This window comes from Betta splendens, chromosome 16 (assembly GCF_900634795.4).
Source record: "Betta splendens chromosome 16, fBetSpl5.4, whole genome shotgun sequence".
Lineage (NCBI taxonomy): Eukaryota > Metazoa > Chordata > Actinopteri > Anabantiformes > Osphronemidae > Betta > Betta splendens.
The window spans coordinates 7963458-7991099 of record NC_040896.2 but is presented as its reverse complement, the minus strand read 5'-3'; the positions used below and the strand labels follow the sequence as shown (position 1 = coordinate 7991099).

At 50.2% G+C, this 27642-nt stretch overlaps 1 protein-coding gene across 2 annotated transcripts in view; it reads left to right on the top strand.

The window, feature by feature from the left end:
* Window positions 1-27642, top strand: part of LOC114843679 (raftlin-like) — a 115628-nt gene that overhangs the window by 80793 nt on the left and 7193 nt on the right. The window contains exons 5-10 of one of the 2 annotated variants that reach the window (XM_055503442.1): window positions 147-324; window positions 6603-6711; window positions 10016-10496; window positions 15536-15739; window positions 20724-20839; window positions 27387-27490. In XM_055503442.1, coding sequence (XP_055359417.1) covers window positions 147-324; window positions 6603-6711; window positions 10016-10496; window positions 15536-15739; window positions 20724-20839; window positions 27387-27490 — 1192 coding nt within the window. Of the gene's footprint in view, window positions 1-146; window positions 325-6602; window positions 6712-10012; window positions 10497-15535; window positions 15740-20723; window positions 20840-27386; window positions 27491-27642 lie in introns of both variants that reach the window. The other variant, XM_055503441.1, reaches the window with a different exon arrangement.

Here is a 27642-nt window from a genome sequence, read left to right as displayed (position 1 = left end):
AACAGCAGACACAGAACACAGAGAGAATCATGAACAAGCATCCAACGCAGTCGCTTGGCGCGTTCCTCCCTGTGGTCCGAGTTCAGGGCTCAGAGGCCGAACCCGCTCCAGATCCTAACGCTCGCCCTCCGCGCGTGTCTCCTCAGGTGGGACGTCCACGCTGCGCCTCTCGTCTGTGCGGGAGCTGCCGGGTCAGCTGCAGGAGCTCTACCAGCAGGGGTTCGTCCTGGCGGCGGTCCACCCGTTCATCCACCCCTGTGGTCCAGAGTCCAACGGCCCACAGCACCAGCTCTACCGGGCCATACTGGTCCGGATCAGCGACGGGTAAGAGCCAGCGCTGCTGCTTGATGTGTTAGTGCCCAAACCACGGCTTCTGGTCCATTTACGCCAAGCTAATAGCAGTTCAAAATAGTGATGAATAAATAAATAAACTAAACAAAATGGCACAAAATGATGAGCCACTGCCATTAATGGGGCAAAAAGGTTGTAACAATAAAAAGCTGGAGAAGGAGCTGTTGTTTGAGGCGCCTCACACGTCTGATGCATCACCCTGGAAATGAACCGGGCTCAAAATGATGCAGCCATTATAGAGATTCAAGAAAACACTCTACTAATGTACTTTAATCACTGTCATTATGCAGAAAATCACTTGATGCGGCTGAGATTTCCCTTCAGTGTGCTCAGTGCTGCACATGTGGTATTTTTGCTGGTGACAGGTTGGAGGAGGCGCGTTGGACCTTCAGTCCATCAGTAGTTGATCCTTTGCGTGACTTCAGCATCTGACCATGGTAACATGTGTCTGTGGCTCAGCAAGCTGCCATGTGGGCAGCTGCGCTTGGACGTGAGTCAGCAGTAATCTCAGTCCTCCGTCTGCAGCCAGCCCGTTTCCGTGCCCCGGCCAGAACCAGCCGCACGGCCCAGTGTCACCGCCTACATCTGCCCTCCAGCGCTGTGGCCAGGCGGCGCTGGCCTGGAGCCGAGGAGCCGTGGGAGCTGAGGGGTGGGCGGGGCCAAGGGTGGCGGTGGGCGGGGCTTTGTCTGCTCAGAGGCCGTCTGACATGAAGCTTGGCTGTTGGTAAAATTCATCGGGTTTGACTGTGTTTGATGGTCTCAGGGGTCGTGAAACCTGAGCTTATTCTGGACCACGAACGGAAGAGCCAGTCCCAGTGTAAACATGACAATCAAAGAGACGAGGAGAACTTTTGTTTTGATTTTATTCTAGCTTTCAGCAGCAGTGACATGCAGACAGGCAGAGTCCAGCAGCTGAAGCCCCAGTGGCTGCTCTGTCTGGCTCCGAACCCAGAGCACATCCAGCCATGTTTACCAAACACTGCTCCCTGGATGCAGGGTGTGTGTGTGTGTGTGTGTGTGTGTGTGTGTGTGTGTGTGTGTGTGTGTGTGTGTGTGTGTGTGTGTGTGCGTGCGTGCGTGCGTGCGTGCGTGCGTGCGTGCGTGCGTGCGTGCGTGCGTGTGCGTCGTCTCAGATGAGGACGTTAGAAATCCATCACTTGAACCTTTCACCTCTTCATTGTCGTGTTTTATGGGCTTCACATTCTAACTGCTGCAGTGTTTACATTTTTGCCCTTGTGTGTTTGGCTTCATTTATACCTACAGAGTGTGTTTGTGTGTGTGTCTGTGTGTGTCTGTGTGTGTGTGTCTGTTCGTGGGAACCTTCTGGGGACTGGTCCTGAGTAAAATCCTCTGTAAATTCCTCGTGGCTTAAAACCTATTTCTAAATGTTGACAACCGGTTCCTGTGATTTCTTCACTGCTGAGCACAAACACAACACCGCTGCCACTAATCTACATTGACATTTTAGTCATTTAGCTAATGCTCTCACCCACAGCGACAGTACAATAACTGCAAAGACCCAATATTCAGCATCACAAGCGACCAAGAGTGAGGAGTTTAATAATCAGAGCGGCTGCACCCGACAGTTCGCAGATGAGATGACACAAAAGACTGAGTTTTGTTGCTGTTGTTTTCAGAGAACATAATGAAAAGAGGATGGAGGACGTGACAAGGTGGACGACAGGAAGGAATTTACATAAACTGAAGAAAACCACATCATAACTTGACTTTGTGGAGCCGCTGGAGAGCAGAAGAGCAAATATGAGGATTCACAATAGGAGAAAACCTTAATATAAGCAACAAACCACAAAGTCACAAATTAAAAAGGAAGCAATTAATTGGTTTGTGCAAATGTTTGCTGATAATTTATTTTGCAGGTGGACGCAGCGCACGAGGAAATTGTGTCCTGAGGAAAAATAGTTATCAAATTAGCGCCAACTGTCTGATGCTTCTGCCCCGTCGCTGCCGTTTGCTGGAGATGTTTTCCTCCTCCACAAGAAGACTTCCCCGTTTTTTCCTCGTCTCACAGTAACAACATCCACCGCGTGCGATAATTCAAGCCCAGCAAACATGACAACTTAATTTGGGTTTGTCAAACTTTCTGCTCCGTCGTTACTCGCAGTAACAGAGCGGCGCGGCGGCGCCGACAGCTGCAGCTACAAGTCCTCACTGAGCGCCTGCAGGTCTGATGTGAAGAACCATCTCCATCCCGTCCCTCCAACATAGAACCGTCCATTCGGAACTGATCTGACTGCAGCTTCTATGAGAACAACAGATCAGTGGTGGCGCAACCACAAGGAGTCACAGTAAAGCGTAAAGGCGGTTGTTTACAGTGGTTGAAGGAGCCGCGGTTCGTTGGTCAGATTCCCTCAAAGCGACGGACTGAGTCACTGTCTGACGCCTCAAACCTACAGATCACGGTGTGTTTGCATCAGCTGCTCTCATGCAGATACACTGAAGACGGTCGATGGAGGATGTGACCACATTATGTCGTTACCAAATAACCCTTGGACGCTGACACGTTGTGTTGCTGCAAATGTTTTGGAGCGAATTCGTTTGTCTTTTCTGACCCACATGGGTGAAAACACGCGCCGCAGCAGCCTTCGCTGCGCATTTTGTTCTCTGCCTTTAAGCTCCTGCTGGAGTGAAGGCATTTAAACGTGAGTGACAGTATAACATGAATATTTTGACTACAGTAGACATCAAGGTGTGTTACAGCATAAAAAACTCCACCGTTTCTGACAAGATTTGCTTCCTGTCAAAGTTGCTTCCGTGCAGCAGGTGCTGATTTATTCCAACATTGACTCAGAATCCGACGGTAAACAGATTTACTCTGTGCATCCGAGCCTCCGATCGAACACACTCCTGCAACTCTATTGTAGATGTGTGAAAAACAGGTAATGCAGCTTTTGTGCCAGACATATTTTCAGGGCCTGGAGCCTCTTCTGTCTGCTCCTGCCTAACGATTGCGTCCATTAGCATCCGCCTTCAGTGCTGCCGTGCAGAACGCCTTGTCTGTGCTTCTGGCATCCGCAGACGTGGGTACAAAGAGTCCACGCACTCTTTAGCTCTTTGCTGCTGCTCCATCGGACAACAGACATATCGATTCTATATGAAAAGGCCACGGCTGAATGGACTGGATTTGTTTTTTTTAGAAAAGGACATGGTCGCCTTGCTCTGAGTGAGAGAAGACACCACAAGGAGAGAGAAGGGAGGAAAAGGAGATCACAGCTGGACTGAGAAGGGAAGAAAGAAGTTACTGAAGGAGAAGAAAGAAAGAAAGAAAGCGAGAGCGATATTGAGTGAAAAGGGCAAAGAAGTCCACCAGACTTTGATGGCTGCGGCCGAAAGGGCCCAGGTTTTATCTGCTGCCACTGTCAGTGTGGAGACAGGCGGCGGCGGCAGCAGCCCGGGGGAATCCAAATCTGCATCAGGGGAAAATGAGGCGAGAGGAATAAGCAGAAAAAAAGCAGCTAAAGCTAAAAGCAGAGCGTCTGCTCTGATGTCAGGACTCAAAGGCAGGCGAACAGCTCAACAGCTGAACAGCTGAACACGTGACAGGGAGCAGCCTCATCTGTCCCCAAAGCGAACAGCGCTTTGAAAGGCCTGAGTCGGCGAAAGGCGGCGTCTTTATGTGACACGCGTCGCGAGCCGAGGAGCTGCGTCTCACGGAGGAGAGGGGTCCCGGCTGCACAGGGGTTGTGTTGATGCACCGCCGCCCGTCTGCCTCAGTGTGACCTCACACAGCACACGGTCACAGCCGCTGACCGCCCCCGTTCCACAAAAACAACAGGCAGCACAGACACAATGGGTCGCCGCGTTTGGAAATTTAAAATGTCAACTGTCAGATTTCCCAGTGTTCAATTTGGGCGGGATGGAATAGGGTTACAGTTCAGCAGACAATGTCTGATGGGATATATTCATCATTATTGGGTAATTGCAAGGAGCTTCCGTGCTCAGGCACAAAGAGCGGGGCTGAAAGCGAGGACGGGTTGAGAGGGAGAAGAAATGAAGAGGAACGCACAAAAGCACAGCACAGGGTGAAATTATTCACAAATGTGAGAGTGCCACATTAGAAAGATGTTATTAAAACGCGGAGCGCAGGTTCAGACGCTCCCTGACTGTGTCGTCATACAGTAGCAATCGAGGAGGATGGAGAGATGTGACAGCTCTGGGTCCAATGCAGAAGAAGCAGGAGCCGTTCAGAGCCAGCGCCGTTCAGCTCCACTTTCCATTTTCAGACAGTGGCGCCGTAGTTGAACACAAACCACATTCACACTGTGATTTGCACTCGTGTCTTTCTGAGTAGAGACCAATAATCACACATTAGACCCGTCTTCCAGTCGCGTCGTCGCTCTCTGGATTCTGGAGCAGAAACGTGAACGCTGCTTTTACTCCAGATGCGGCGAGCGCTGTCTGATCAGCTGTTATCTCAGGGCCGCGGCGTCTGTTGTTTGTCTGCAGCACTTCCACAGCGTCTCCGGAGCAGGATTATGTCTGATCACGTACACGTGTTGCTCATGTGGAGCTGGATGGAACTGTACTGAAGCCAGTGGTGGAAAGAACGTGGGACAAGCTTCCAGTAGCTTCACATCACTGAAACGCACCCCCAACGCTTGGCGCCGCCTCCGGCCCTTTAACGTTCAGTGGGGAGGACCGGCCTCTGACAGGTGATGATTTTTCATATTTAGCGTGATTCGTCCTCACGGCTCCTCTGGAGCAGCTCAGCGCCTGACGCGTCCAGCTGGGAGCCTTTGGCTGCTGTCTGACGCCATGATAAAAGGCCAATGTACGAGCTCTGAGACGAAAGCTGCGAGCGTTGGGCTCCAGTGGGAGCGACTAGGGGTGGGCGTGTGACCGCTGTGGGCTCCAGGTAGGAGGGCGCGTGGATGCAGGTAGGTCTTATAATAAAGATGCAGTAATAACTGAAATGATGGAGAGAATTAAAGGGGATGAGTTACAGCATGACGCCCAGCCAAGCTGCTCTACTCCACATACACATACTGTACGTGCTGTGATTCCCAGGCTGTGGCTGTTTAATGTGGGAACAGCAGCGTTGCTCCCATTGAACCAGTCGGCCCAGTTTCCACAACAGTATCCACGGCGACTCGGGAGGCGGTGGCCGAACAGCTGACGCGCGCCGCGTTTTGGGTGAAAGCGTATTTTGTCATATTTAGCTTTAAAGCCCAGTTGCGACGGCGCGTGCTGTGCCGGATGGAGTTTCCAGGCTCGAAGGCCGGTGAGGAAGTGGGTTAGCAACACTCTCTCAGATCAGTCACTTTGAGGCGAATTTCAACTGGAATGAAAGAAACAGGAACAAACTCTTGAGACGTAGCGACAACAAAGGCTCCTTCTGCTGCGGCTGCGAGGACAGAGGCGCGTTTGTGCTCTGTGACAGCGTAGGGAAACTTTAAAGGGCCACATGTTCGACTTTAAATGACAAAGTGAATTTGCTGGTCACGGGTTGAACCGCGCAGCCGGAGAAAACACGTAGCGTACATCGCGTTGTCTCTGACCGTCTCAGGCTGCACTCAGAACACGCTCATTAATGTTGGAATGCCAGGGGGGATCTCACGCAAGAGTACGTTGCATCATGGGAAATTTAAATAAAATCACATTAGATAAGATCATCAAGGGGGTTGACATTTCCAGGACCACCCACGTGCAGCATGCCAGCATCATGCAGCTCACACACACACACACACACACACACACACACACACACACACACACACACACACACACACACACACACACACACACCTGCTGCATGCGCACACACACTGCGCTCGTCAACAGGATGAGGAGCAGAGCGGAGCTGGGCATCAGCTCCTCAGGGCAGCTTTGGGATTTCCTCCAGAGGAAAGAAGAGGAAAACACACACCGTATAAATAGATTCTCCCGGTTCAAACTACCTGGAGAAGACCAGATTTGCATTGAATTTCCTGCGTGTTTGCTTTCATCCATGCATCTTGGTGTTTTAGTGCATTTTTCTCCTGCTCCCACAGGGCAACAGCAACATTAACCAGGCTTCTTGATGCAGTGTAATTTGTTGGTGGGGTGTTATTTTTGTGCAGTGATTTAATGTCTGGTTGTGTGAATAGCTCCATTTGTGGCTGCTTATGACTGTAATTTTATTATTGTATGCTTTTGCACGCGGGTGCCTCCGTGTGCGGTGGGTGGTGGTCCGGTCCGGCGGGCTGACAGGCTGGAACTCATTGTTCTCCCCTCTCCCCTTGTGCCGCCTGCAGGGCAGAGAGGAGCCAGCCGCTCGGCGCTCCACACAAGCTGCAGCTGGAGGAGTGTCTGTCTGCAGAGCAGGTGCCCACGCCTGAGCTCATCCAGGGCTACGTCAAGAAGGTAGGGCCGCTCCCAGATCAGCCTCACGCGTGTGTGTGTGTGCTCAGCGGGAGGAAGGAGGGGAGGAATAATGCAAACGATTCGTATTTAAGCAGAAAATAAATCACCTCAACGTAGAATAAGAGGTTCGTCGTGTCTCCAACAACGCCGAAATCAAACAACAAAGAGGGTGTGTTTCAGTCATGTTGTCAGGAACCTGTTGTGCACTTGAGCCAATAGATGTCAGCAATAAAAGTCATAGTTTGTCAGTTGAGTGTAGAGATTAAAAGTCTGGAAATAATCTGACCGGATCCAAACTGGATTGTTCTGAATAGAACAGAAACGCAAACTCATCACTCATCTTGGGTCAGGTCCCTAAAACCACTTCAATTCAGCAATTATTCCATTTCACATAAAAACACTGGCGCAGCTCAGAAGTCCAGACGAGGCTGAACACGCGATCGGGAACGACAGACTTCACCTCCCGCTGCTCAGCTAGCTGTTATCTCGCTCTTAGCTCCCATCGCTCCACAGTATCCTGCAGTACAGTCACAAAATATGTCCCAGGTCAGAACTCCTCAATGGTTGGAGGCTATTTTTTAGCCAACCACATATTTAAACATTCTACATTTTGCACAGAGGCATTAAGAGCTGCAGGCAGGAGCCAACGGCGTGAAACGAGCTGCAGCGCGTCCCTGAGGTCACGCCTGCTTGACCCGGTTCTTCAGGTGACACAGTTCCATGCCATCGCCGTGGCGACGCCGCCCCAGCATCGGAACCGCGCCGCCTAATCTGTATATTAGCGATGCCTTTGCATCACTCCTGAACCTTTCTGTAGGTTCTGCCCTTCGATTAGTCATGCAGCCGCGGTCCTGTAGGACCTCATTACTGTTGCTTATCATTTTAATCTACTGAGCTGCTACAGGCTCGATGGAGGAGGAGAAGGCCACGCTAGGAATCTATTAAAAGGGAAGTGGACCTGGGTGGGCGTCGGGGAGTGAGCCCAGAACGCTCCTTCCTTTTGTGCGTTTCCTTCATGTAGAGCTCTTTTCCCTTTGTCGTCCCGCTCCCCGTCTCCGTCTCCATGCGGCCGCGGTCCCCTCCCTCTCTTCTGCCTCGCTCGGCCTCCCTCTCCAGGGTTTTCATCTTGACCTTCAGACACCTCCTCCCGGTGCCACTTTAATAACTTACGGGGGAAATAGGAAATGTGGTCTCAAGTCAGAATTGAAATGGGTTTTTCTCTGCAGGCTGTTGATATTCTGCTGGTAGAATAAGGGAAGCAGCTCCCAGAATATTTTTCATCAAGTTTGTGCTCTGAATCATTTCAGTTAATGAAGAGAAATGATTTTCTATTTTTGACCTCAAACCTCATTTTCCTGACCTGCGGTGTTTGTTTCTGGTCCAGGCCCCCGTTGCTCCCGACCGCATGTCAAAGTGTCTTTAGACAACTCAATTTCTCTAAATGGAAATAAATAGTGGTGTTGTGCATCACAGCTGCGTGGCTCCATTGCTCAACAGTCACTGGATTGATTACATGATGCTTTGTTCACATATCTAAGTTACCCACAAGACGGTTCCTAATCAATAGCTTTTAAAAGGCCGTGAGCTTGACATTTTTGCTTTATCAATACAGTGTCTAGACTAAAAGTGTCTAAACAACAACTTGAAATAGATTTTTTCCATAGACTATACATTTGGCACTGTCCGCGTTACAGTAAATAGGAGCTAGAGGCTTTAACACTAGTATCTGATCCCCAGTTTAGAGAAAAACACTGAACCCAAAGTTACCCAGTGGCTGAAATAAACAGCAGCTTCCAATGTTGGTTAATCCTTTAAATGTTAGCCTGCAATAAAAGCTTGGACTGTGTAATAAACTATGACCAAACAAACAATGCAAACAGTGTGAGCAGCAGTGTCTGTTAAATGTATTAATAGTCCATACACATTTATGAATTGTAAACACATGTTCCCAGTAATTATACATTCGTATGAACACTATAAATGAGCTCCAACTATCAGAAGCTTCCTCTCGTGGAGGATGCGTGTGCTGTTTTTTTATCAGGAAGTGACTCAGAGCGGTGTTTTCTTATCGAGACGATCTTAGCATTCATCTAAATGTTGGTGGTTGGTTGGAAACTCTTTCCATAAATCTAGTGTTTCATGGTTGGAGGTTTCCAAAGCTGCTCTGACAAGAGATTATGTTGAAATATACGGTGCATGAACAAGCAGCTTTTTTATAGTCTATTCATCTTGGCTTAAAACCCTGAAATTTACACTCACCACGAGGTGAGACAAGCAGAAAACGCCTCCAGTTTAGACGGCGGAACATCAAAACTTCAAAGCTAGATTTCGTAGCGAGCGCTCAAAGTCCTTCACTGCTCCACCTATAAATGTGGTGGCTGTGATGATGCTGGGCTGATAGCAAGACATCAAACAAGTGATTTAATAGAAGTCTATTAATAATGATAATGGCAGTGAAAACCGACTGCTGGAATCCATTGTGTGCTATCAACTGCACCAACATTAGCCAGTCAGTCATTTATTTCTCTCTCTCTCACTGCCTCCATTACCATTAAATGACAAACAACAGTTGCTTTCTTTTATGAGGAATATGTGGAAACAGCCAGACAGCGTTCACTGATATTAACCAATACTTCTGGAAAGAATGCGGCTGTTTTCCACTTTAATTTCATAGTGAGTAACCTACGGATTCATTGGATTGTGTCCTCAGACAGAGTGACGGCGCCGCCGCTGCTTGAGGCAGCAGAAGCAGAATGGCTTCATTAGCTTTCTCTGACAGTTAGCATTTCAATCTCACCCACTGTTGACATAAGACGTCAGTTGACACAGAGAAAGTGGAGGGCAGGATTTGGACGTCTGGTCCAGAGAGAGAATAAGAAAAACAACAGATGTGAGGACGTTATGAAAACTGACCTGATACCTATTCTGAAAGCGAGAATAAAAAGTTGAGGTCTCTTGAGGAATTATGTTTTTGGATAAACTACGTTTAGCTTCATAGATTCATTTATTTTTTGGAATACTCTGTGACCACTTCCTCATGTTCAGTTGTAAAATGTTTCAACTTCTTCACATTGTTTATTCAGTACAAGCAACAACCCGAAACCCCAGAGACATTTGATTTAATCAATAAAAGCAGCAAACCTGGAAGTGGATCACATTTTGCATATTTGCTCTGAAAATGTCATCGTCATTGAAACCGTTTCATCCACTGCTGTCGTGTCAACAGGTGATTTTAACTCAAAACAAATCAATGAGGATTCAGGGCCTTTACCTTTTTTTCTTTGTTTCTGTCTCACTACAGCAGATTCAGGACGCTGCAGACCAGGGTGTGATGTTTGTGGGCTTCGTCCAGGAGCCGTACGGGGCCCCGTGCACCCGGATCGGAGCGCCGGACACCCCCTCCCTGTCCCTGCACTCCAGTCCCAGCTCCGTGTTCGGCTCGTTGGGCAGCTGCAGCCCCTCCAACCCCTCCAGCCCCGTCAACAGCGCCGAACCCGGAGCCCGGGTCCAAACGGCGGAGGAGGGGAGGGAGGAGACCCCCTGCCGGGCCGAGGACGGAGCACCGGGCGGGGAGAGGAGTCCCACTGGGAACACTGGGAACATTTGGAGCCGCTCCGCTGGCGTGGAGAGCAGCCAGGACAAGGCGTCGCCCGCGGCTTCTCCAGCATCAGAGGCAGACGTGGAGCACAGCAGGGAGCTGACGGAGGCGGACTCGCCCTGCCACAACAACAACAAAGGCCGAGAGACCAAGGAGAGGCAGAGGTACCGCGTGCGGAGAGGAGCTGGTGAGTGGTCGCCACCATTACCATCAAAAATAATGTGTTTACCAGCAAGAACATTAGCGCTGCAGCAAAGCCAATGAGGAAAATTGCACTAATTGGCCCAGTGGGTTTGTCGCAATTAAAGGTCAGTTTGTCGCTTTGTAAGTCCTGACAACACTAAGTTCAAACGACTCCAGACCTGCTGGTGCAACGTGAACCCGGCTCCTCCACAAAGAGCTCCCAACGCTCTAATGGGAATGATAATGAAGGTAATTAAAGGTCAAACCTCCAATCAGTGAATAGCTATAAGTTGTGCAGCGGTCGATGGCGCGTTGGAGCTCTGTAGACGTGGACGGAGCCCAGCGAGGGCGTGTGCTGGTCCCAGAGCAGCCGCAGGAGGCCGCGCGTCGCCTCCACCTCCACCTCCACTGACCCCGTTCACCTCCCGACGCCCTGCGTTTGTGGACTTCATACATCTCTCGTGAAACACTTGGCAGCTGTAGAGGTGTCATTTCCTGCTATTGCCTCAATGTTACACAACAATGTGCCGCCTCGGGATATAATCCTCTCTATCCGTTTCACAGGGAATCGTCTTATGGCTCTGCCGCATACAAATCCGCAGTCGCACTTAGCTGATGAAGCGGAGAGTCTGTGAAATTCGCCACAACAGTTTTGTCAGGTTTTTTTTTTTTTTTTCGGAGGCTGCATATTTCATGTCTCATTTTCCCGGAGAGCCATACGTGGCTGCACCTTTATTATTCATGACGGCCCCCGTTTGTGCGGGAGCGCTGTTGAAATTAGCGCTCGGCTTCGTCTGAGCATTTTGGATGAACACGGAGACGCCCGCCCCCCCTCCTCCCCCGCCTCCAGCCTATTCCTGATATGTGTGAGTGCAACATGCAAACTGTGCCTCAGACGCGCGTCCCAGTGGGAGTGTTAATGTGGGTGCATCTGCGTGCAAAGTGATTGGTTTTAAAGCATCTCTTTCTCGGTGCTGCATAATTAATGTGCACACACTGGGTGGTTTTGTTTGCTCGTGTCCTTACGTATACCACACACTTGGCGCGGCGGCCCACCACAGCCCACCGGTCCATCTGGGCCTCCCTGCAGCGCGTTTTGCAGCAAGTTAATCCCCCACTGCCTCGTCCTCCACCTCCCCTGGCTTGGCGGCTCCCTCTCAGCCCCCGTCTTGGCCCCCCCTGTGTGGCCAGCTGGGCGGTGGGGCGGCTGCCAGGCCCCGTGTCCCTCTCTACCGACGCCCAGTCTGCCGAGGAGGCCAAGCGCCTTGGCTGCCGCCGCCTTGTCCGCGCTGAGCCTCAGATCTGGAGGTGAACACCGTGCCGGCGTTGGCAGCAGAGCGGGTGGAAGTCTGCGGATTACGGTTGATGGAGGAACACCGAGCTCTGGATGGAAACTGAGCCCGTAAGTTTGAGGACTCGAGCGCTCCGCTGGTTCGTCAGGGAGGGATTTTGGTGGAAAAGCGCTGCTGCGTGGTTGTGACAGCTGTACAAGCATGACGGGATAAAGCCTCAAAGTTCGCTTCAGATTATCAGAGTTCAGCGTCACCTCGGGTTGAGTTTAGGAGCATGGACCCAGGACAGCGTTGGTGAATGCTGGGCTCCACACTGTGCAGGTCACCTTCTAGCAATGACGGCTCTGCATCTCAGAGATGCTGCGTTTCCTGGAAAAGACAATTCACCAAACCACAAATTCCTAGTAAAAGCCATCATGCAGTGTAAGTAGAGTTCTAGAATAAACCCAACAAACCCCACTGAGCAGCGCCAGGAGACAGCGGAGAGAGAAAAGTCCCTCTAATAAAAAGAAGAGAATGTTTGCAGCAAATATATAATAAATAAATCTGATCCTAAAAAAGAGCAGCCGTACAGCGAGACTGTCTCTGTTTCTGATGCTAAGATGCTTTGATGGAAATTGTGATTATGGTGCAGGCTTAACGTTCAGAGCTTTAAACCACCAACAACAGGTTTGCAATCAAGTAAAGAGTCTAATCAGGTGCGTGGAAGTGGAAGAGCAGCGTTAAGTCTCTGAGCGTTGAAATGATGCCGTGATGTCGGGTCAGAACATCTGGACTGTGGCTGAATAAGCTGTTAAATGCCCCCAGTGTCCGTTTTCTAGCTGCTCTGTTCTGCTGCCTGCTAATGTAATGAATTCATGTAATGTTTGTAGGTTCAGAGCCTTCAGTGTCTGTCTGCCATTATAACGTGTGTAAAAACGTGGTCGATAGATAAAGACTGGACTCAGGATTGGGGCCCAGGTCGCAGTGAGACCTGCCGTCCACACTCTGGAGCTGCTGTGGTCCAGGAATGGATTAGAGGCCGGGCCTCCATCGCTGCCTCCCCTTCCACTTAAAAGCGCTTAGTCTGCAGAACGGCCAGGAACCCAAATGTCAGCGCGGATCATGTTCTGACATTTAATTGGAAATTGCAGCTCGCGCAAAGGTAATGCATTGCACCGTGGCAGCCGGCCAATCACAAGCCGCCGCCGGACCCATAGCTCATACGTTACATCGCTCACGCTCCCTGAGTTAGACGACGTGTGTGATATATGAATTTTGCCTAATTAAATTCTGAGGGCGCATTAGTCAAAACAATGTAAATGATGGGAGTGGTGGAGCTGTTACTCCATCGTCAGGCCGGCGTCTGTGTCCGTCTCTGCTGCACCTCCGTGGCTCCTCTCCTGAACCGAGCTCCACTGAAACGATGTTCCAGACCCTGAAAGTCTCTCCAAGCAAACAACGGTTGGAAAATGAGCTACCAACGCCTGCGTCTGAATTACGCCCGCCTTGCTGCTATAATAGCAGCGTAATTAGGCTCTAATGAAATCTAAACCCACAGAAACAGCTCATATTGCAGAAGAAATGGAAGTGCTGCTGGTGGCGCTTATTGTGTGTCAAACGCTTATAAATGACTCGTGTGACCAGGGTCCATAAAAAAGGCCCAAATGGAATCATCTGCGTTTCAGACACTTTAATGTTGTTACTGATTTCATTACGCGTTGGTTACTGTAAACTGCAGATTGGCTGCGTTTCTAAATCCGTTATCGCGCGAGAAGCTATTTTTCAAGCGCTCTTTTTCCTGAGCAGCTGATGTGATCGCTCACAGGCGCGAACACGCGTGTGCCATATTGTCCTGGTTGTAACACGGGATGAGAGGAGGTGAGTCTTGACTTTTCTCAAGAGCGACACACAACGAGATCTGGGGAATTTGTGGCCAGCTGTCACTTGAGTCAAACGAGCCAGACGAGGGACGGTTCTAAATGAGTCATTCCCTCGGACGGTGGACGGACAGAGGAACCGTGGAGACGGAGCCATGGTCTCCCTCCCCTCCCTCCCCTCCCTCCCCCTCGACCGACCACGCCAAGCTGTGTGTGCGTGCGTGTGTGCGTGCGTGTGTGCGTGCGTGTGTGCGTGCGTGTGTGTGCGTGCGTGTGTGTGTACATATGTGTGTGTGTGTGCGTGCGTGTGTGTGTGTGTGTGTGTGTGTGTGTGTGTGTGTGTACATATGTGTGTGTGTGTGTGTGTGTGTGTGTGTGTGTGTGTGTGTGTGTGTGTGTGTGTGTGTGTGTGTGTGTGTGTGTGTGGGCGTGTGGGCGTGTGTGTGTGTGTGTGTGTGTGTGTGTGTGTGTGTGTGTGTGTGTGCGTGGGTGGCTCACATTCTGCTCATCCATCTGGTTCACTTGGGGAATGACAGTTCGACATTTGCATTGTAAAGGAAAAGAAAATGTTAGCAGGCGTGATGCGATTTGCCTTTTTGTGCCTTTTTGCCCGATTCGAACCCCGCTCACATCTCACGTTCAGCACTTGCTTTGCTTTTTGAAGCTAAGCAGAACAAATCACAACAAATAAAACTCCCCCTTCTTCAGTCTTGTACATGAGGAAGTAGAGGTGGACGCTGTGGAGAAACGTCGATGCTGCTTCATGAGATTCATCAGCTTTGACTTATATGCTTTGATCCAACTTGGCTGCGATGACATCGTCCCTTTAAGTTGCATCACTTTTGAAAACCACCGCCGAATGACGATGACTTGTAACGCGGCTATGATCCCGTTGCTTTTGATTCACTTCACGTTTGTTGTTTGAACAGAACCAACAGGAAGACGAGCGGCAGCATCCTTGGAAAAGATTTCCAGCATATTTATGAGTCCAGCTCGGGGCAACACAAATCTCATCTTGTGTTACTTTTTCATTTCTTGTCTTTCTTTGCAGCTGCCAGGTGGAATGTTTGTTCCTAATATGATAATGATGAACAAGTGTCTTGCATACAAATGTGTCCCCCACTCATGGACGTGGACTGGAACAATTGAATAGAAAAGGATGAAACGTGTGCAGAAATTAAGAAAAATGTGCCTTAAATCAGAACAGCTTCGTAATTGATTCGACCACTTTATTAGGTGCACGTGTTCAGTCTGATTCAATCCCACCTCACTGCTCTGTTCAGTTATTTTTGACAGTCTTATTAAACAGTTTCTTTAACATTGTCAGTGACTGTAGCCAACTCGTCTTGGCCCAGGAAGCTTGTTAACGCTCTGGCGTAATGCCCCCTGTTGCTTATTTCAGAGGACCTGAATGTACTTCACTTGGATATTATCACTTGTTCATAGAGTGGATCTGTGGCTAATGTTGGAAAGTACAGAAAAATAAGTTCTGTGAAATTCAGAAGTCCATCATTTGTGGTTTTATGGTCCATCACTGTGAAACCTACTGCTGCAGGTAGTTGATTGCGCTGTAACAGCTCCAATATCCTTCAAGCTGAGACCGATGTCTCTCATCCAGCCGTTAACTGGAGCCTTTTTATAACTGCTGGCAGCTGACGTGAGTGGAATGAAGGAATGCCCCTTCACAGAGTCCGCTCACACTGTGGAGCGTGGTCAGTCTGCAGCAGCGCTTCACGTCTGCAGCAGCGTCTGCAGCAGCGTCTGCAGCAGCGTCTGCAGCAGCGTCTGCAGCAGCGTCTGCAGCAGCGTCTGCAGCAGCGTCTGCAGCAGCGTCTGCAGCAGCAGCCGTTTGCGTCTGCAGCAGCGCTTCACATCTGCACGTGTCTCCGCAGGCGCTGAACTGCTGGCGTTCTACAACCACCCGCCGGTCCGACAGGGCCAAGTCAAGTACTACACGGTCAAGGTGCCGCTTCGGGTCCAAAACTGTGACGAGGGGGTCAAAGGCGTGGAGGCCAACTGGCTGGATCACATGACGCAGCACTTCAACAACGGAGCCTCCCTGGTTGACGGCTACTTCTACCTGGGCACCGGCAACGGTGAGCAGAACACAGTCACTCCCAGTCGCAGGTCCAATATGTCCCACAGTCCAAACACTGCATCAACTGGAACCTGGCGTTTCGCTTCCTCCTTTAAACTATTTCATGTTCGGGTTTTCCTCTTCCATCAGACCCCGGCGGCTCTGACACTGGAGAAATAAGCCGAGCACAGTAAATAAGAGTCATAATTCATTAATCTGGGAAAGTGAACGCCTCAGCAACTCTGAAACACAGATAATTAACCTGATAACAAATTAGTGCCTCCTTGCATATTTTATGTGGCGAGAATGAAGCAATGAAGTGTATTATTATGATTCCATTTTTTTCTGCCTATTAAAGTCCTCTAACGCGTCCTGCATTTTTCATGTACTGCTCAGATGTGCGTGTGTTCAGCAGTGCAATGGCCGTGTAGCACAGGAGGCCGCGCGGCTGCAGGACGACGCCCCGCGCCGACTCACGGGACTGAAATCAGCTCAGCCAAAGCGACAGCGCTTCGCAAAACACACAACTTTACGGAGGTGAATGCTGCACTTTGTGGGTCTTGGTCTCGTGAGAGCGGCTGAGGGGCGACATCAAAGCAGGCGGCGCTCGCTGTTAGAAGCTAATTACATCAAACAGCCGACAGCTCAGGGCTTCACGCTCGCGCTCCGCTCCCGTCGCCTCCGCGTTTAGCTGCGTCTTTGAACGGAGTTTCTGAATTCGTGATGAGACCGTCTCCAGCATCGAACATCAAGAACGCGTGTGACGGCGACACAGCGGTGAAGGACGCGTGTGACAGAGCGGGCGGAGCTGCTGCTGACGGCCTTGTTGTTCGGTTCAGACGAGCCGCTTCCTCGCTTGTTCCAGCGCCGTCCGATGACTGAGCCTCGCGTTCGCTGCTTCTTTTGCATCATTTTCGCACTCCTACATTTCTGCACTGCAAATGTTTTTGCCTGGTTTCATCACGTCGGTTTGACAGATCGCTGCAGACGCCGGCACACGGATGCCTCATAACTTTGATAATCTCCTGACCTTTTCTCTGGAGCTTCTGAGGTTGACATTTATGATTGTGAGTGATCGATTGGACAAACCTTAAATTCAAGACATAAGTACGGTAAAAGAAACGATTGGAAGAGGATGACGTGGCCTCATGGTCTTCATTTTCCATCCGTCTCTAACACAAAATCCACCTGTCTGCCTTGATTCAGTGGTTAGGACTCAAATTAAAACCTCCATCAACAGCCATTTATAATCTAACCTATTGTTACGCATAGACCATAAATCAGTAATTGATTGAAATTAATTATCCACACAGCTCCAAGTAGCAACACAATACATAATGAATTCAACGGCTCTCACACAGAAGCATCAGTATATATTCATTAAAAGCACTTCATCGTCCTGAGCTGTTGCATTTAAATCTTCTCTCCTCGCCTGCACCTGTAACATGAAGGTTAATAAGAAAGTGATTTAGCTGCTTTTACACTCTGCAATGAACCTCCAGTATGTTTTCAGATTTAAACATTAACTTATTGTTGTTATTGTTTTGACTCGATGGCTTTCGTGTTCCTACATTATCCTTCTTTGGCTCGAACTCATTCATGACTGCGTCTGCAGTCGTAACACAGTGCTACCTTCCCATTGTCTCAGGCAGAATGTCTGCTTGGCTCAGTCCAGAGAGATGCAGACACACACACACACACACACACACACACACACACACACACACACACACACACACACACACACACACACACACACACACACACACACACACACTTGCTGTGTCCCCATGCTCCTGCTAAGCACAGGTTTCCATGGTGAAGCTGGATGTGGAAACATTAGGGGGCATCGTATGCACAGCGTGTGTGTGTGTGTGTGTGTGTGTGTGTGTGTGTGTGTGTGTGTGTGTGTGTGTGTGTGTGTGTGTGTGTGTGTGTGTGTGTGCGTGTGTGTGCGTGTGTGTGCGTGTGTGCGTGTGTGGCAGCAGTAAGTGCAGACCTCGTCAGAGCCACGGGGTCAGATATTAAAGCGATATTGAATTTACAGATCCCAAACTGCAGCGGCCTCCACTTTCATAAGAGTCACATTAAAGATTCATACACTGTGGTGGAAGTCCTGCAAACACATAAAGGCTTGAATATACAGTGTGTCGGCCGCGTACACGTACACACCTGAGTCGCACAAACAGACCCATTTGAAACAACAAACACATACAGTTCTCGCTCCCGGTGGGTTTGTTGACTAAAACCTGCCTGTAATGATGTTGACTGGGACGTTGCCTTTGTTACTCCTGTAGCTGGAGCTATTTGCAGAGCCACAATGAGGATTTGTAGCCCACTTGTGAAACACTGAGCTATTCATATGCATGACAGTCAGCCTCACTGGCTGCTAAATTTGGGTGAACCCAATGGAGAAGACACGGGAGAGAGAGACAGGGAGTCTGAGGCCATATGAAATTCCAATGGGCTGTTGTTGTTGTTGTTGTTTTATGTGCAAAGAAATTCATGGAAGGAAACGAGCGTCTCTCTGAGACCAAGGCAGAATTAGAAGCCTGAGATCTCAGTGCATGTTCAGACCTGTGAGCATCTGTTTCTATGGAGTTTTACGCGTTCAGTGAGGTTCGAGGCAGGTGGAACCTTCAGTGGAACCTGTGGCCCGATCAGGTGACCGTGTTGAAGCACCATTAGCTCCAGCACCAGCTGCAGTTACAGAGCAAATACACAAACGGCAGCGGGTGTATTTGTTCAGCGCCCTTTGTTCCGTCAGCACCAGCTGAATTCTGCCCAGTAACCCACAGGTGCCAACCTGCCAGCAGCAAACTGGGTCCACTGGGACCAGTCGCAGCCAGTCCTCATCCCAGTCCCACCGTCTGGAAACCCACTCAACCCGTTTGAAATATAGATAAGCTGTGAGCAGCCGGTCTGCAGCTCTTTGAGGCGGCACCCGAGGCGCGAATCATGCCACCAAACACGACCCGGGCCGGGCCCGGTTCTGGTGGCCGGCAGCTGCTCATGAGCTCTGTTTGTCCACGTGGGCAGTAAATAGTTAAATGAATAAATGAATGAACCGCACTCCTGAAAGTGAACGGAAGTAAAGGTTCCAGCTGCACAAAAGTTCCCCACTGTGAAACCGGAGCGTGGTTCCGTCTTGGCCCCTCGGCGTGTTTCGGTTCCTCGGGTTCTGCTTTCAGCTGCCGCTCTCTGACTCCCCTTCGTTTCCTGCTGCACCGTTCGGCCCGAACGCTGTCACTGCCTGTTTTCACTATGACTGTATTTGCATCTGTCGCCGTGAGTCACAGCAGATGAAGAACTCTCAGCGCTGTTTGTGTGAACACCTTATCGTCAGCGGGCCCAGTGGGCCCAGCTCGGCTCGGCTCGGCTCGGCTCAGGCAGCAGAATGTGCAGGCGTGCGTTTCCCTGATGGACTCCACCCCCCCGGCCAGCGACTCCCCCTCCTCCCCCTCCTCTGTTGGGTTCCTGTGTTATCAGCGCCGCTCTCACCTGATCCCGCGGCGCCGGCTCAGAACCAACGCCGAGCCTCGGCCCACGACATCTGCTGGGAAAGCTTTTTCCAATTATACAACAAGCGAGGTGGTCTGACGAATGAGGTGCAGGAGCGCTGGACATGGGGAGGAAGGGGGCGACGGAGCGGGAGGCGAGGAGGAAGGGGAGGGGTGGGGGAGAGCAGCGAGAAGGGCTGCGTTTGGAGCCGCCGGACGTCACAGTCTTCAATGGAGCGTGCGCCTAAATGGGTTTCAGGGAGAGAATGAAACAGGCTTCCTTCCATCCTGTCTGCTCTGACTCGCTTCTCTTTCTGGCTCCGTCGCCATGATCTCTCCAGCCACCTCTCATCCCACTATTATTAGGGCCCAGTAATGAAATGTGGAGTGTCTCGTATTGCCTGAGCCCCAGCAAACTGTATTAGTGTGTAAATGCAGCGGGAGTAATGAGAAAGCACTCAGACCGGACCGAGGGGCAAGCAGTGTGTGTGTGCGTGTGTGTGTGTGTGTGTGTGTGTGTGTGTGTGTGTGTGTGTGTGCGTGCGTGCGTGCGTGCGTGCGTGCGTGCGTGCGTGCGTGCGTGCGTGTCTGTGTCAGTGTGTGCGTGCGTGTGCGTGCGTGTGTCCATGTCCATGTGTGCGTGCGTGTGTGTCTGTGTCAGTGTGTGCGTGCGTGTGCGTGCGTGTGCGTGCGTGTGTCCATGTCCATGTGTGCGTGTGTGTGTGTCCGTGTCTGTGCGTGCGTGCGTGTGCGTCAAACGCATGACAGGCGGCGCTGGGAGGAGCGGGTCCGGCTCCCGGGGGCCGCGGAGCCTTTGTCTGGCATTCCAATCGCGCGGCGGTTCGCCTGCAGCGGCCGAGGGCTTAGGAAACCTATTTGGTCAGCAGCAAACAATGTCAGCGCTGGCCTGAAGCATCAGCGTCAGTGTCTTTATGTGACTCTCTTAATTCAAGTCTTTTTAGGGTGAATTATGCAGGCTTAGCAGCAGGATTTAGGCCTTAATGCCGCACAGACTGACTTCATTAAATCAGCAGCTACAGTTACTGCTGCCGTCGCTGGAGTCCGTCCGTCTCTTTAAGGCCCGTTGGGTCCCGTCCGGTTCCTGAGGACCCAGCGTACGTCTGCTCTTAAGTCCCATCAGCTACTGCTTTTCCACTTGTAATTAGCCCGTTTAGCTGTTGAGCAGGAAACCGGCGCGGCGCTGGGAGCTGAAACCCACTAATGTTGCACATAACGTCTCTTCGTCTTCTGTAAAAGTCCCAGAAGGGGAAATACCTGCTCCTTTGCTTCTACACGGTCTCACTGCATAATATATAAATGCACACGCGCCGACAAATGGCCCACACCACTGGCTGTGTAATAAAAGGCTGCTTGTGAATGTGGCGCAGACATATCTTTCCATTTCCTGTAGCCGGCGGCACCTGAAGGAGCGCGAGACAAGACAGACACGCTCCGTTCAGTAAATACGCTTTTACTCAGGGTGGGTTTCATGCTTCTCTGCAGATTCGCTGTCGAAGTCGGTGGAGAGCGTCTTCATCTTCCAGGAGGCGGGTGAGGGGGAGGACGGGGCGCCCCCCATGTACGACGCCATCGTGGTGGAGCAGTGGACCGTCATCGACGTGAGTGCAGAGGCTTTTCTCTCTGTCGCAGTGGAAGTGCAGCCTCCTGTTGCTCATCACGTCAGCGTTTGCTTCAAACATCCAAACCCGAACACGGCTCAGCCTCGTTTCCTCGTGTTCCTGCGCTGAGTCCCTGTCACTCAGACCGTGTCCACTGTCTGCAGCCGGTTCCTCCCAACGACTCCAAGGGCAAATCTGGCTAATCTCAATTTATGGGGCATGTGTTGTGGTCACTCGTCTTATCAGGAGCCGACAAGCCCTTATCTGCCCTCCGATTAGCGTCTCTCCTCAGGACGAGTTCCAAGTTAGAAATTGATTTCTGTCTGGAGTCCGTCCACGTATGAGTTAGTGCATCCACACACGCCATATGTGCATATATCCTCTATGTGAGCGTGGGCGACTTCACCCTGTGTGTCTTTATGTTTGCTGATGCTATCTCAGTAATTGAATTTGGGCTTTTTGTGCCGTCCATGTGTGAACGTAGGCCTGTGTCCGCGCCCGCGTGCGACTCCGCGCCTGTCAGGCCGCTGCTGATGGCCACGTAAGTGGCCAATAAAAGGGCTCCTGCAGCCATGTGGCGGCGGCAGCACAGCCTCCCTCCTCTGAGACCAGCGCTAATACAGTTACAGCTTAATGGATTTTTTCCATAACGTCCACAGAACAGCGCCACACCAGTGGCCCAGGTTCCAGGAGATCCGATCAGGCCTCCACTGGGACTTTATCAAAACCTGTTCCACTCCAGCGACCTGCATCACGTCAAGTCTGAGCGACGACGAGCGTTCGCACAAAGGGAGATCGGGGCCTCGCATCCTCCCCCTTCGCTGTGATAAGCACCTCAGATTGATATGCAGCTCATTAATGTTTCAGTGCTGGATAATTACTATGACAAATAAGGCTGAGCATTGATTTTTTATATACAGCCTCTTCTCTGTAATGCAGACGTCAGACATGTGGTGGGATGTGTGACGCTCAGAGATGAAGAGGAGGCAAACAAGCTGCTTCACTAAGGGCCTGCATCGTTTTGTCATTAAGTGCAAATGCATCATCTCAGGGACGGCGTCTGTTCATCAGTGAGGGAAAGAAGGGGCTTTAATTGTTCTCTTTAGGAATGAGTTACGATGATGTGCTAACTGCAGTGCTGTCTGTGAGGCTGTGATGAGCTGCAGTGATGCAGCAGTTGCATCAGTACATGAGACGCTGGTCTGTGATGATGTGCTCTATGTCCGTTCAGGGCTGCTATAAAAACCCAACCGGCCTCATCAACCTGACAGGTCAATTTAAAGACAGGTCAAAGATGTTAAACCCATTGAAAACCTGAGTGGAGCTTGGAGGAGCTGGAGGTTGTGTATTTGTAAAATAGTGACAGTGAGTTGGAAACAGACTGAGTAAATAAGTTGTAAAGAAAGTCAACTTCTTGTGAATATAAAGTATAGTATTTGTGCTGCGTGGCATTGTTTGCACACGGTTTATAGCGTTGTCTGCACCAGTTACAGTTAGATGGATGATCTCTGCATTCAGCCAAGAAGCTGCTGCACAATGAATGAACCTGGAGGCGAGGAGACGCAGTGAGCGCCCAGCATTTTAAAGCTGCTTGTTCAGAAACCAGGATCGTGACTGATCCACTGAGGTGAAAGGTCATCGAAGCTTCACCATGTACAGTTACGTCATTTGTCCAATCGGTCCACACAGATCAGACCTTTACAGTGACGTACAATAATACGCTACCACTGTAGACGGGCCGAGCTGCCTTCATTCAGGTCAGATGTGATGCAGCTCATTTTTTATTAGCTGCGGATGCTTTAAACCCAGGAGTTTTCATGACAAACAATAAACAAAACCCTCACATCAAAGCAAAAAATAATAATAAAGAAATAATAAACGTCAAACTGTCAAACTAAGGATTAAACAGTAAGAAAGCTGATTCTACTGAATGACACCAGAACACGAGCTGGAGAAAAATAAGTAACAGCCAACGTGAGGCTGCTATATTCTTTATTATTCATCATTATATGGATGACAGGGAAGTGTTCAAAATTAATTTCCCATCAAGTGTCTCTGCCACAGAGTGAGTCTCCAATTAGGAAAAGCTTTTCATCCTTTGTGTCCTGTGAGGAAATCGATGCTGGACCTCTCTGGAAGTAATGTACGCGAAGCCGCTACCCTGTCACTGAGGATCACACACGCAGTGAACAGACAGGAGATGCTTTCTTCAGGCCTCAGGCTCGGTCTCTGTGTTTTCATCACAAAGCGCTGCAGAAGAAATGAATCGTCAAGAGGCACAAAGTGCATCAACGAAGAGGTGTGAGCTTCTTTCTAGACTCAAATCAAACAGTGAGGCAGGAGCGAACTGGCTGATGTGTGTTCTATTAGAGCACGGACTGATCAGCTGATGTCTGTGATGGGTCTGATGCAGCTCCTCTTCATCGCAGTCTTAAGCTGTCTGTCGCTCCATTATCCTCTTCAGCCCTGGCTCCATTAGGAGGCGTCTATTGTACGTGGAGCCTCCAACCCGGCAGCATTCAGCCATTTAAATTCTCAAGGTGCGTGTGGAAGATTGTGCAAAGGGAAATGTTTGTTAGCTTATCTGTGGGCGTGGAAACACTGCTGTGGGATCTGACAGTGCACCCGCTTCCTTAAGCTTCGCAAGCAGGTCTATTAAAAGGAAATTAAAATGAAACCCCTCCGATTCATCACCGGGGGATTTTCTACAGACTCCAGAGAGAAATACTGCGAGAAAAGCCTCGTGCTATGAGGTCATTTTACTCAAACTACCTAAAAGTATGTTTTCACACATCCTGTTTTTAATCCTGGCTTTATTTGCAGCGTGTGAATTTGCTTCCACCCTAATAAAAGCAAAACGAATGAAACCAGAGCCCATTTACTGGCATTTCAGTGAAATAACACAAATATCACCAATCCACAACACATGAAACTGAGTTCTCGTCCCACGGGAGGTGAACGAGGCTTTTGTTAAAATGTTGAGAAAGCAGAGAAATAATGGTTTGACCATTTGTTATTTGCTGATTAGATGGAGATGCTGAATGGCTTCAACACTAAAGTTATAATCCCAGTAAACAGCAGACGAAGAGAATCAAATATTAATGTTTTTGTGTCGTTTTTATACTTGAAACTCTAGTGAAAGCACAAACAGGACAGAAACTGTGTCATCAATAACAAAGGTCTGTTTACTGGTGGTGGAGGGTTGGAATATAAATATGGTCTAGGACCTGTGAAGTTCATTTTGTCTCCATCTAGACACAAACGCTGCAGTTCAGACAACGAGCGTCCAAAGCAGCAAAAGGAGCTCAGCGGCTGCACTGGTGCTGTCGCTCGTTCCCAGCGTTTACTGGCGTCCTCCGCTTTAACCAGCAACACTTCACAGCCTGAGAATTACTGAGTAACTGCTGTACGACTAAAATGGGATTAAGGACCCACATCATGGCATCGGCAGGCAGATACACACTCACACACACATGTAAACAAACACACACACGCACACGCACACACACACACACACACACACACACACACACACACACACACACACACACACACACACACACACACACAGTGTTGTTTTTGTGGCTGGCTCGGCTCATCTCCCGTGCTTTGTGGGTCCATCTTATCTCCGTCCCGTCCGACTGAGGTGAGAGGAGCGGTGACCTAGATACAAGGAGAGTAATTTGCACCGTCGCTGCAAGTGTGAGATCGCGGCCACTGTGTCAGACGACGTGACGATGGCGCGAGAGCTGGAGGATGGAGGAGCAGCTTCTGGTTCATAGGGTGGAGGTGTTTATACGGAGCAACAAGATCCAAGAAACGAGCTGTGACATGAGCCCAGAGGACGACGAGGAGCCGCTGTGTGTGCGATGCTGCTGCTGTTACAGGTCTAAACAAAGAGAGCGGCTCTGCGTCGCGTGGAGTCGACACCAGCGCACACTTTGGCCTGTCATCGTTTCTATCTGGTTCTAGTACAGGTGACTGATGGTGACATGCGTGGGAGACGTCCAGGTCCAGGCTGAAGGTGTTCGTGCGGTTCCGTGGTTCACGTCAGCCTTTTTAAGTTGCGACCCAGCGAGTGAATTCACTAAAGCAGTAAACACACACACCGCAGGACCCGGAGCTCCTCGTGGTCTTCTCTTTTATCTGAGTGGAACAACTAGAACTGCTGCTGTACCAACGTCAGATTTGTCCCAGAAGCATCTTAGTCACAAGAGATGAACAGCAACAACTCCTGCTACTGGTTCATCCTCTTTCCCAGTTTGCGTCATTTAATCTCACCTGCACCATAATAACATAACTTGTATCGAACCAGGTTTCCTCCGTGGTCTGAATGGTGGATGCTCCGTCTGCTGTTGCCGTGACAACGCTTTGGGTCAAACGAGCCAAACGCCCCGTTTCGCCGGCGTTTGCTTCATCATTACAGGCTCGTGTCTGCAAAGCTGACCTCAGTAGTCTGCAGAAGCACGGCTTTGTTCAGGGCTGGTGTGTGTTGGGTCCAGCTTCAGTGGCAGCGGAGGGTCTGGAAGAACACAACACTTGTGTTTGTGTTGAGTTTGAGCCAGAGTCCACTCTGAACTCCAGGCTGAGCTGCAGCTGGAACCAGCTGATGCGGCTCCGCAGGAGAAGGCGACGCTCGCACCAGCTGAGACCCTTTGCTTGTTGCTCTGTCTGTGTGTGAGTGTCTCTCAGAGGTGAGACAGGAAGTCGCTGCAGCTCCTCGTTCTCCACGCGCGGCCCTTTTTAGAGTCGCTCCGATTCCAGCCAGCGATTGCTGTGTTTGAGCCTCCCGGGTTGGAGCTGGAGTGCTGATGCAGCGGGTGGCCCTGCATGATGAGCCCGAGAGGAGACACACACTCTGGGGAGTGTGTTTAACTCTCACCTACTGCAAAGGAGAGCGAGCCATTAGAGAAACATTATTTCTCAATTTACTTTGTGGAGGAGAGAGCCTGTTTCTGGGAGCGCTTCCAACGTAAACTGCTTAAAAATGTAGATGGGCTGTTTCCTGTAGGAACCTGGAAAGTAATGCCTGTGTAAATAAGGTCTGCAGCGGCGCTTTTTTTCCAGCCTTCATGTCCCTGGGTTTGATTCGCGGCAGTTTTAGGTGCGTTTGTGCGCTTGGTCGTCGCGTCGGGGAGAATCTGTGCACGGAGGACGAAGCGTCGCCGAGCGCGTTTACGCCACGACCGGCGCCGCATGCTGATCGATCCTCCTCCTTCTGGGAAATGTGCTCACGTCCCGATTCTCTTGGGCAAAACAGGCTAAGAATAGGAAGTGGTGACAATAGGAAGGAACCACACTGAGGTCGTTGTCAACCTGCTTTTCACATTAAAGAACGTGTCGATGGTCGTTACAGGTGGACGTTATGCCTGCGTTTAAAACCATCAACCAGACATCCGCTCAATCGGCTCTGTTTGTTCGTAGTGTATTCGTTTCTTTACCCACAGTGTTTACCTTCTAGACACATCAGCACAACGAGGTCAGTCTACTGCTGTTACTAGTTCCGTTCAGGTTCTGTGGTGGGTTCTTGTCGCACGTGAGGCTTCGGCTGGTGCAGCTTTGGCGTTAGCTGTTCTTGGGCTTTGAGTTTGTGTGTGTACGTGTGTGAATGCGTGTGTATGCATGTGTATGTGTGTGTATGTGTGTGTAAGTGGGTGTAGGTGGGTGTATCTGAGGTTCCTGTTCTCGATCATGTGCTCGGCATGAGCTCGACGCCCGCTTGACTCATATCAGCCGTCGTACGGCTCCTCTGGGAGCAACGGTCTGGTCTCTATGCAAAGAAGGGCAACGGCCTGAGAGATGCGTGTGTGTGTGTGTGTGTGTGTGTGTGTGTGTGTGTGTGTGTGTGTGTGTGTGTGTGTGTGTGTGTGTGTGTGTGTCACAGATACACAACAAGCAATCTGACTGACAGGCTTTGTGGTTTTCCACCTTCAACAGGAGCCTGACACGACACCAGCAGGAAACCACACGTACCCGTGTGTGTGTGTGTGTGTGTGTGTGTGTGTGTGTGTGTGTGTGTGTGTGTGTGTGTGTGTGTGTGTGTGTGTGTGTGTGTGTGTGTGTGTGTGTGTGTGTGTGTGTGTGTGTCCAACGCTTGACGTGTGCCTTTCACGTTGAATCATCTGTGTGTCTCTTGATTTAATGTGACTGCTTCTTATTTTCATGGTAATTAAATTGCACAAACGCCATTAAAATGTTTAGCACAGAGTGATAAGTTTCACATGAGCAGCTTGTTTGTTCAAGGACGTACTGAGCTGAAAAGCGAGTACAGAGTACTCAGGCGTCTGTACTCATGAGTACCGGCGGTTGCCATGTTGACTCGCGGTAACCAGGGATTTTCTGTAGCAACTGATGCGTGTCTCCATTTGTATTCTTTCCTCTGCACGTTGCTGTCGAGAACCATATCTCATCAAACCTCATGCTTCATGTAAAACCCATTATCTCCAGCACATGTATGTTTGATTTAGACGCCGGTTCTGACTGAAGGACGTGGTTTTGTTCGGTGTGGGCTCGTTCTGGGCTCTGATGCGTCTGCTCTGCTCCACAGGGTTTGCAGGTGAAGGCCGATTATGTTCCGCTGCTACAGTCTCTAGCTACATATGGATGGAGACTCACCTGTGTGCTGCCGACCCCCGTGATCAAGACAAACAGGTGAGTGCGACCATTAAAGGCCCATTCATGACCTCTGTTGGAAATTGGCGGGAATTACAGCAGCTGCAGCTTAAACTGTGAAACCAAGTGTTATGAAAAGCAGTAGTTCCAGTTTGAGTCAATGCTTTAGTTCCCATAAGATGTGCAAACTG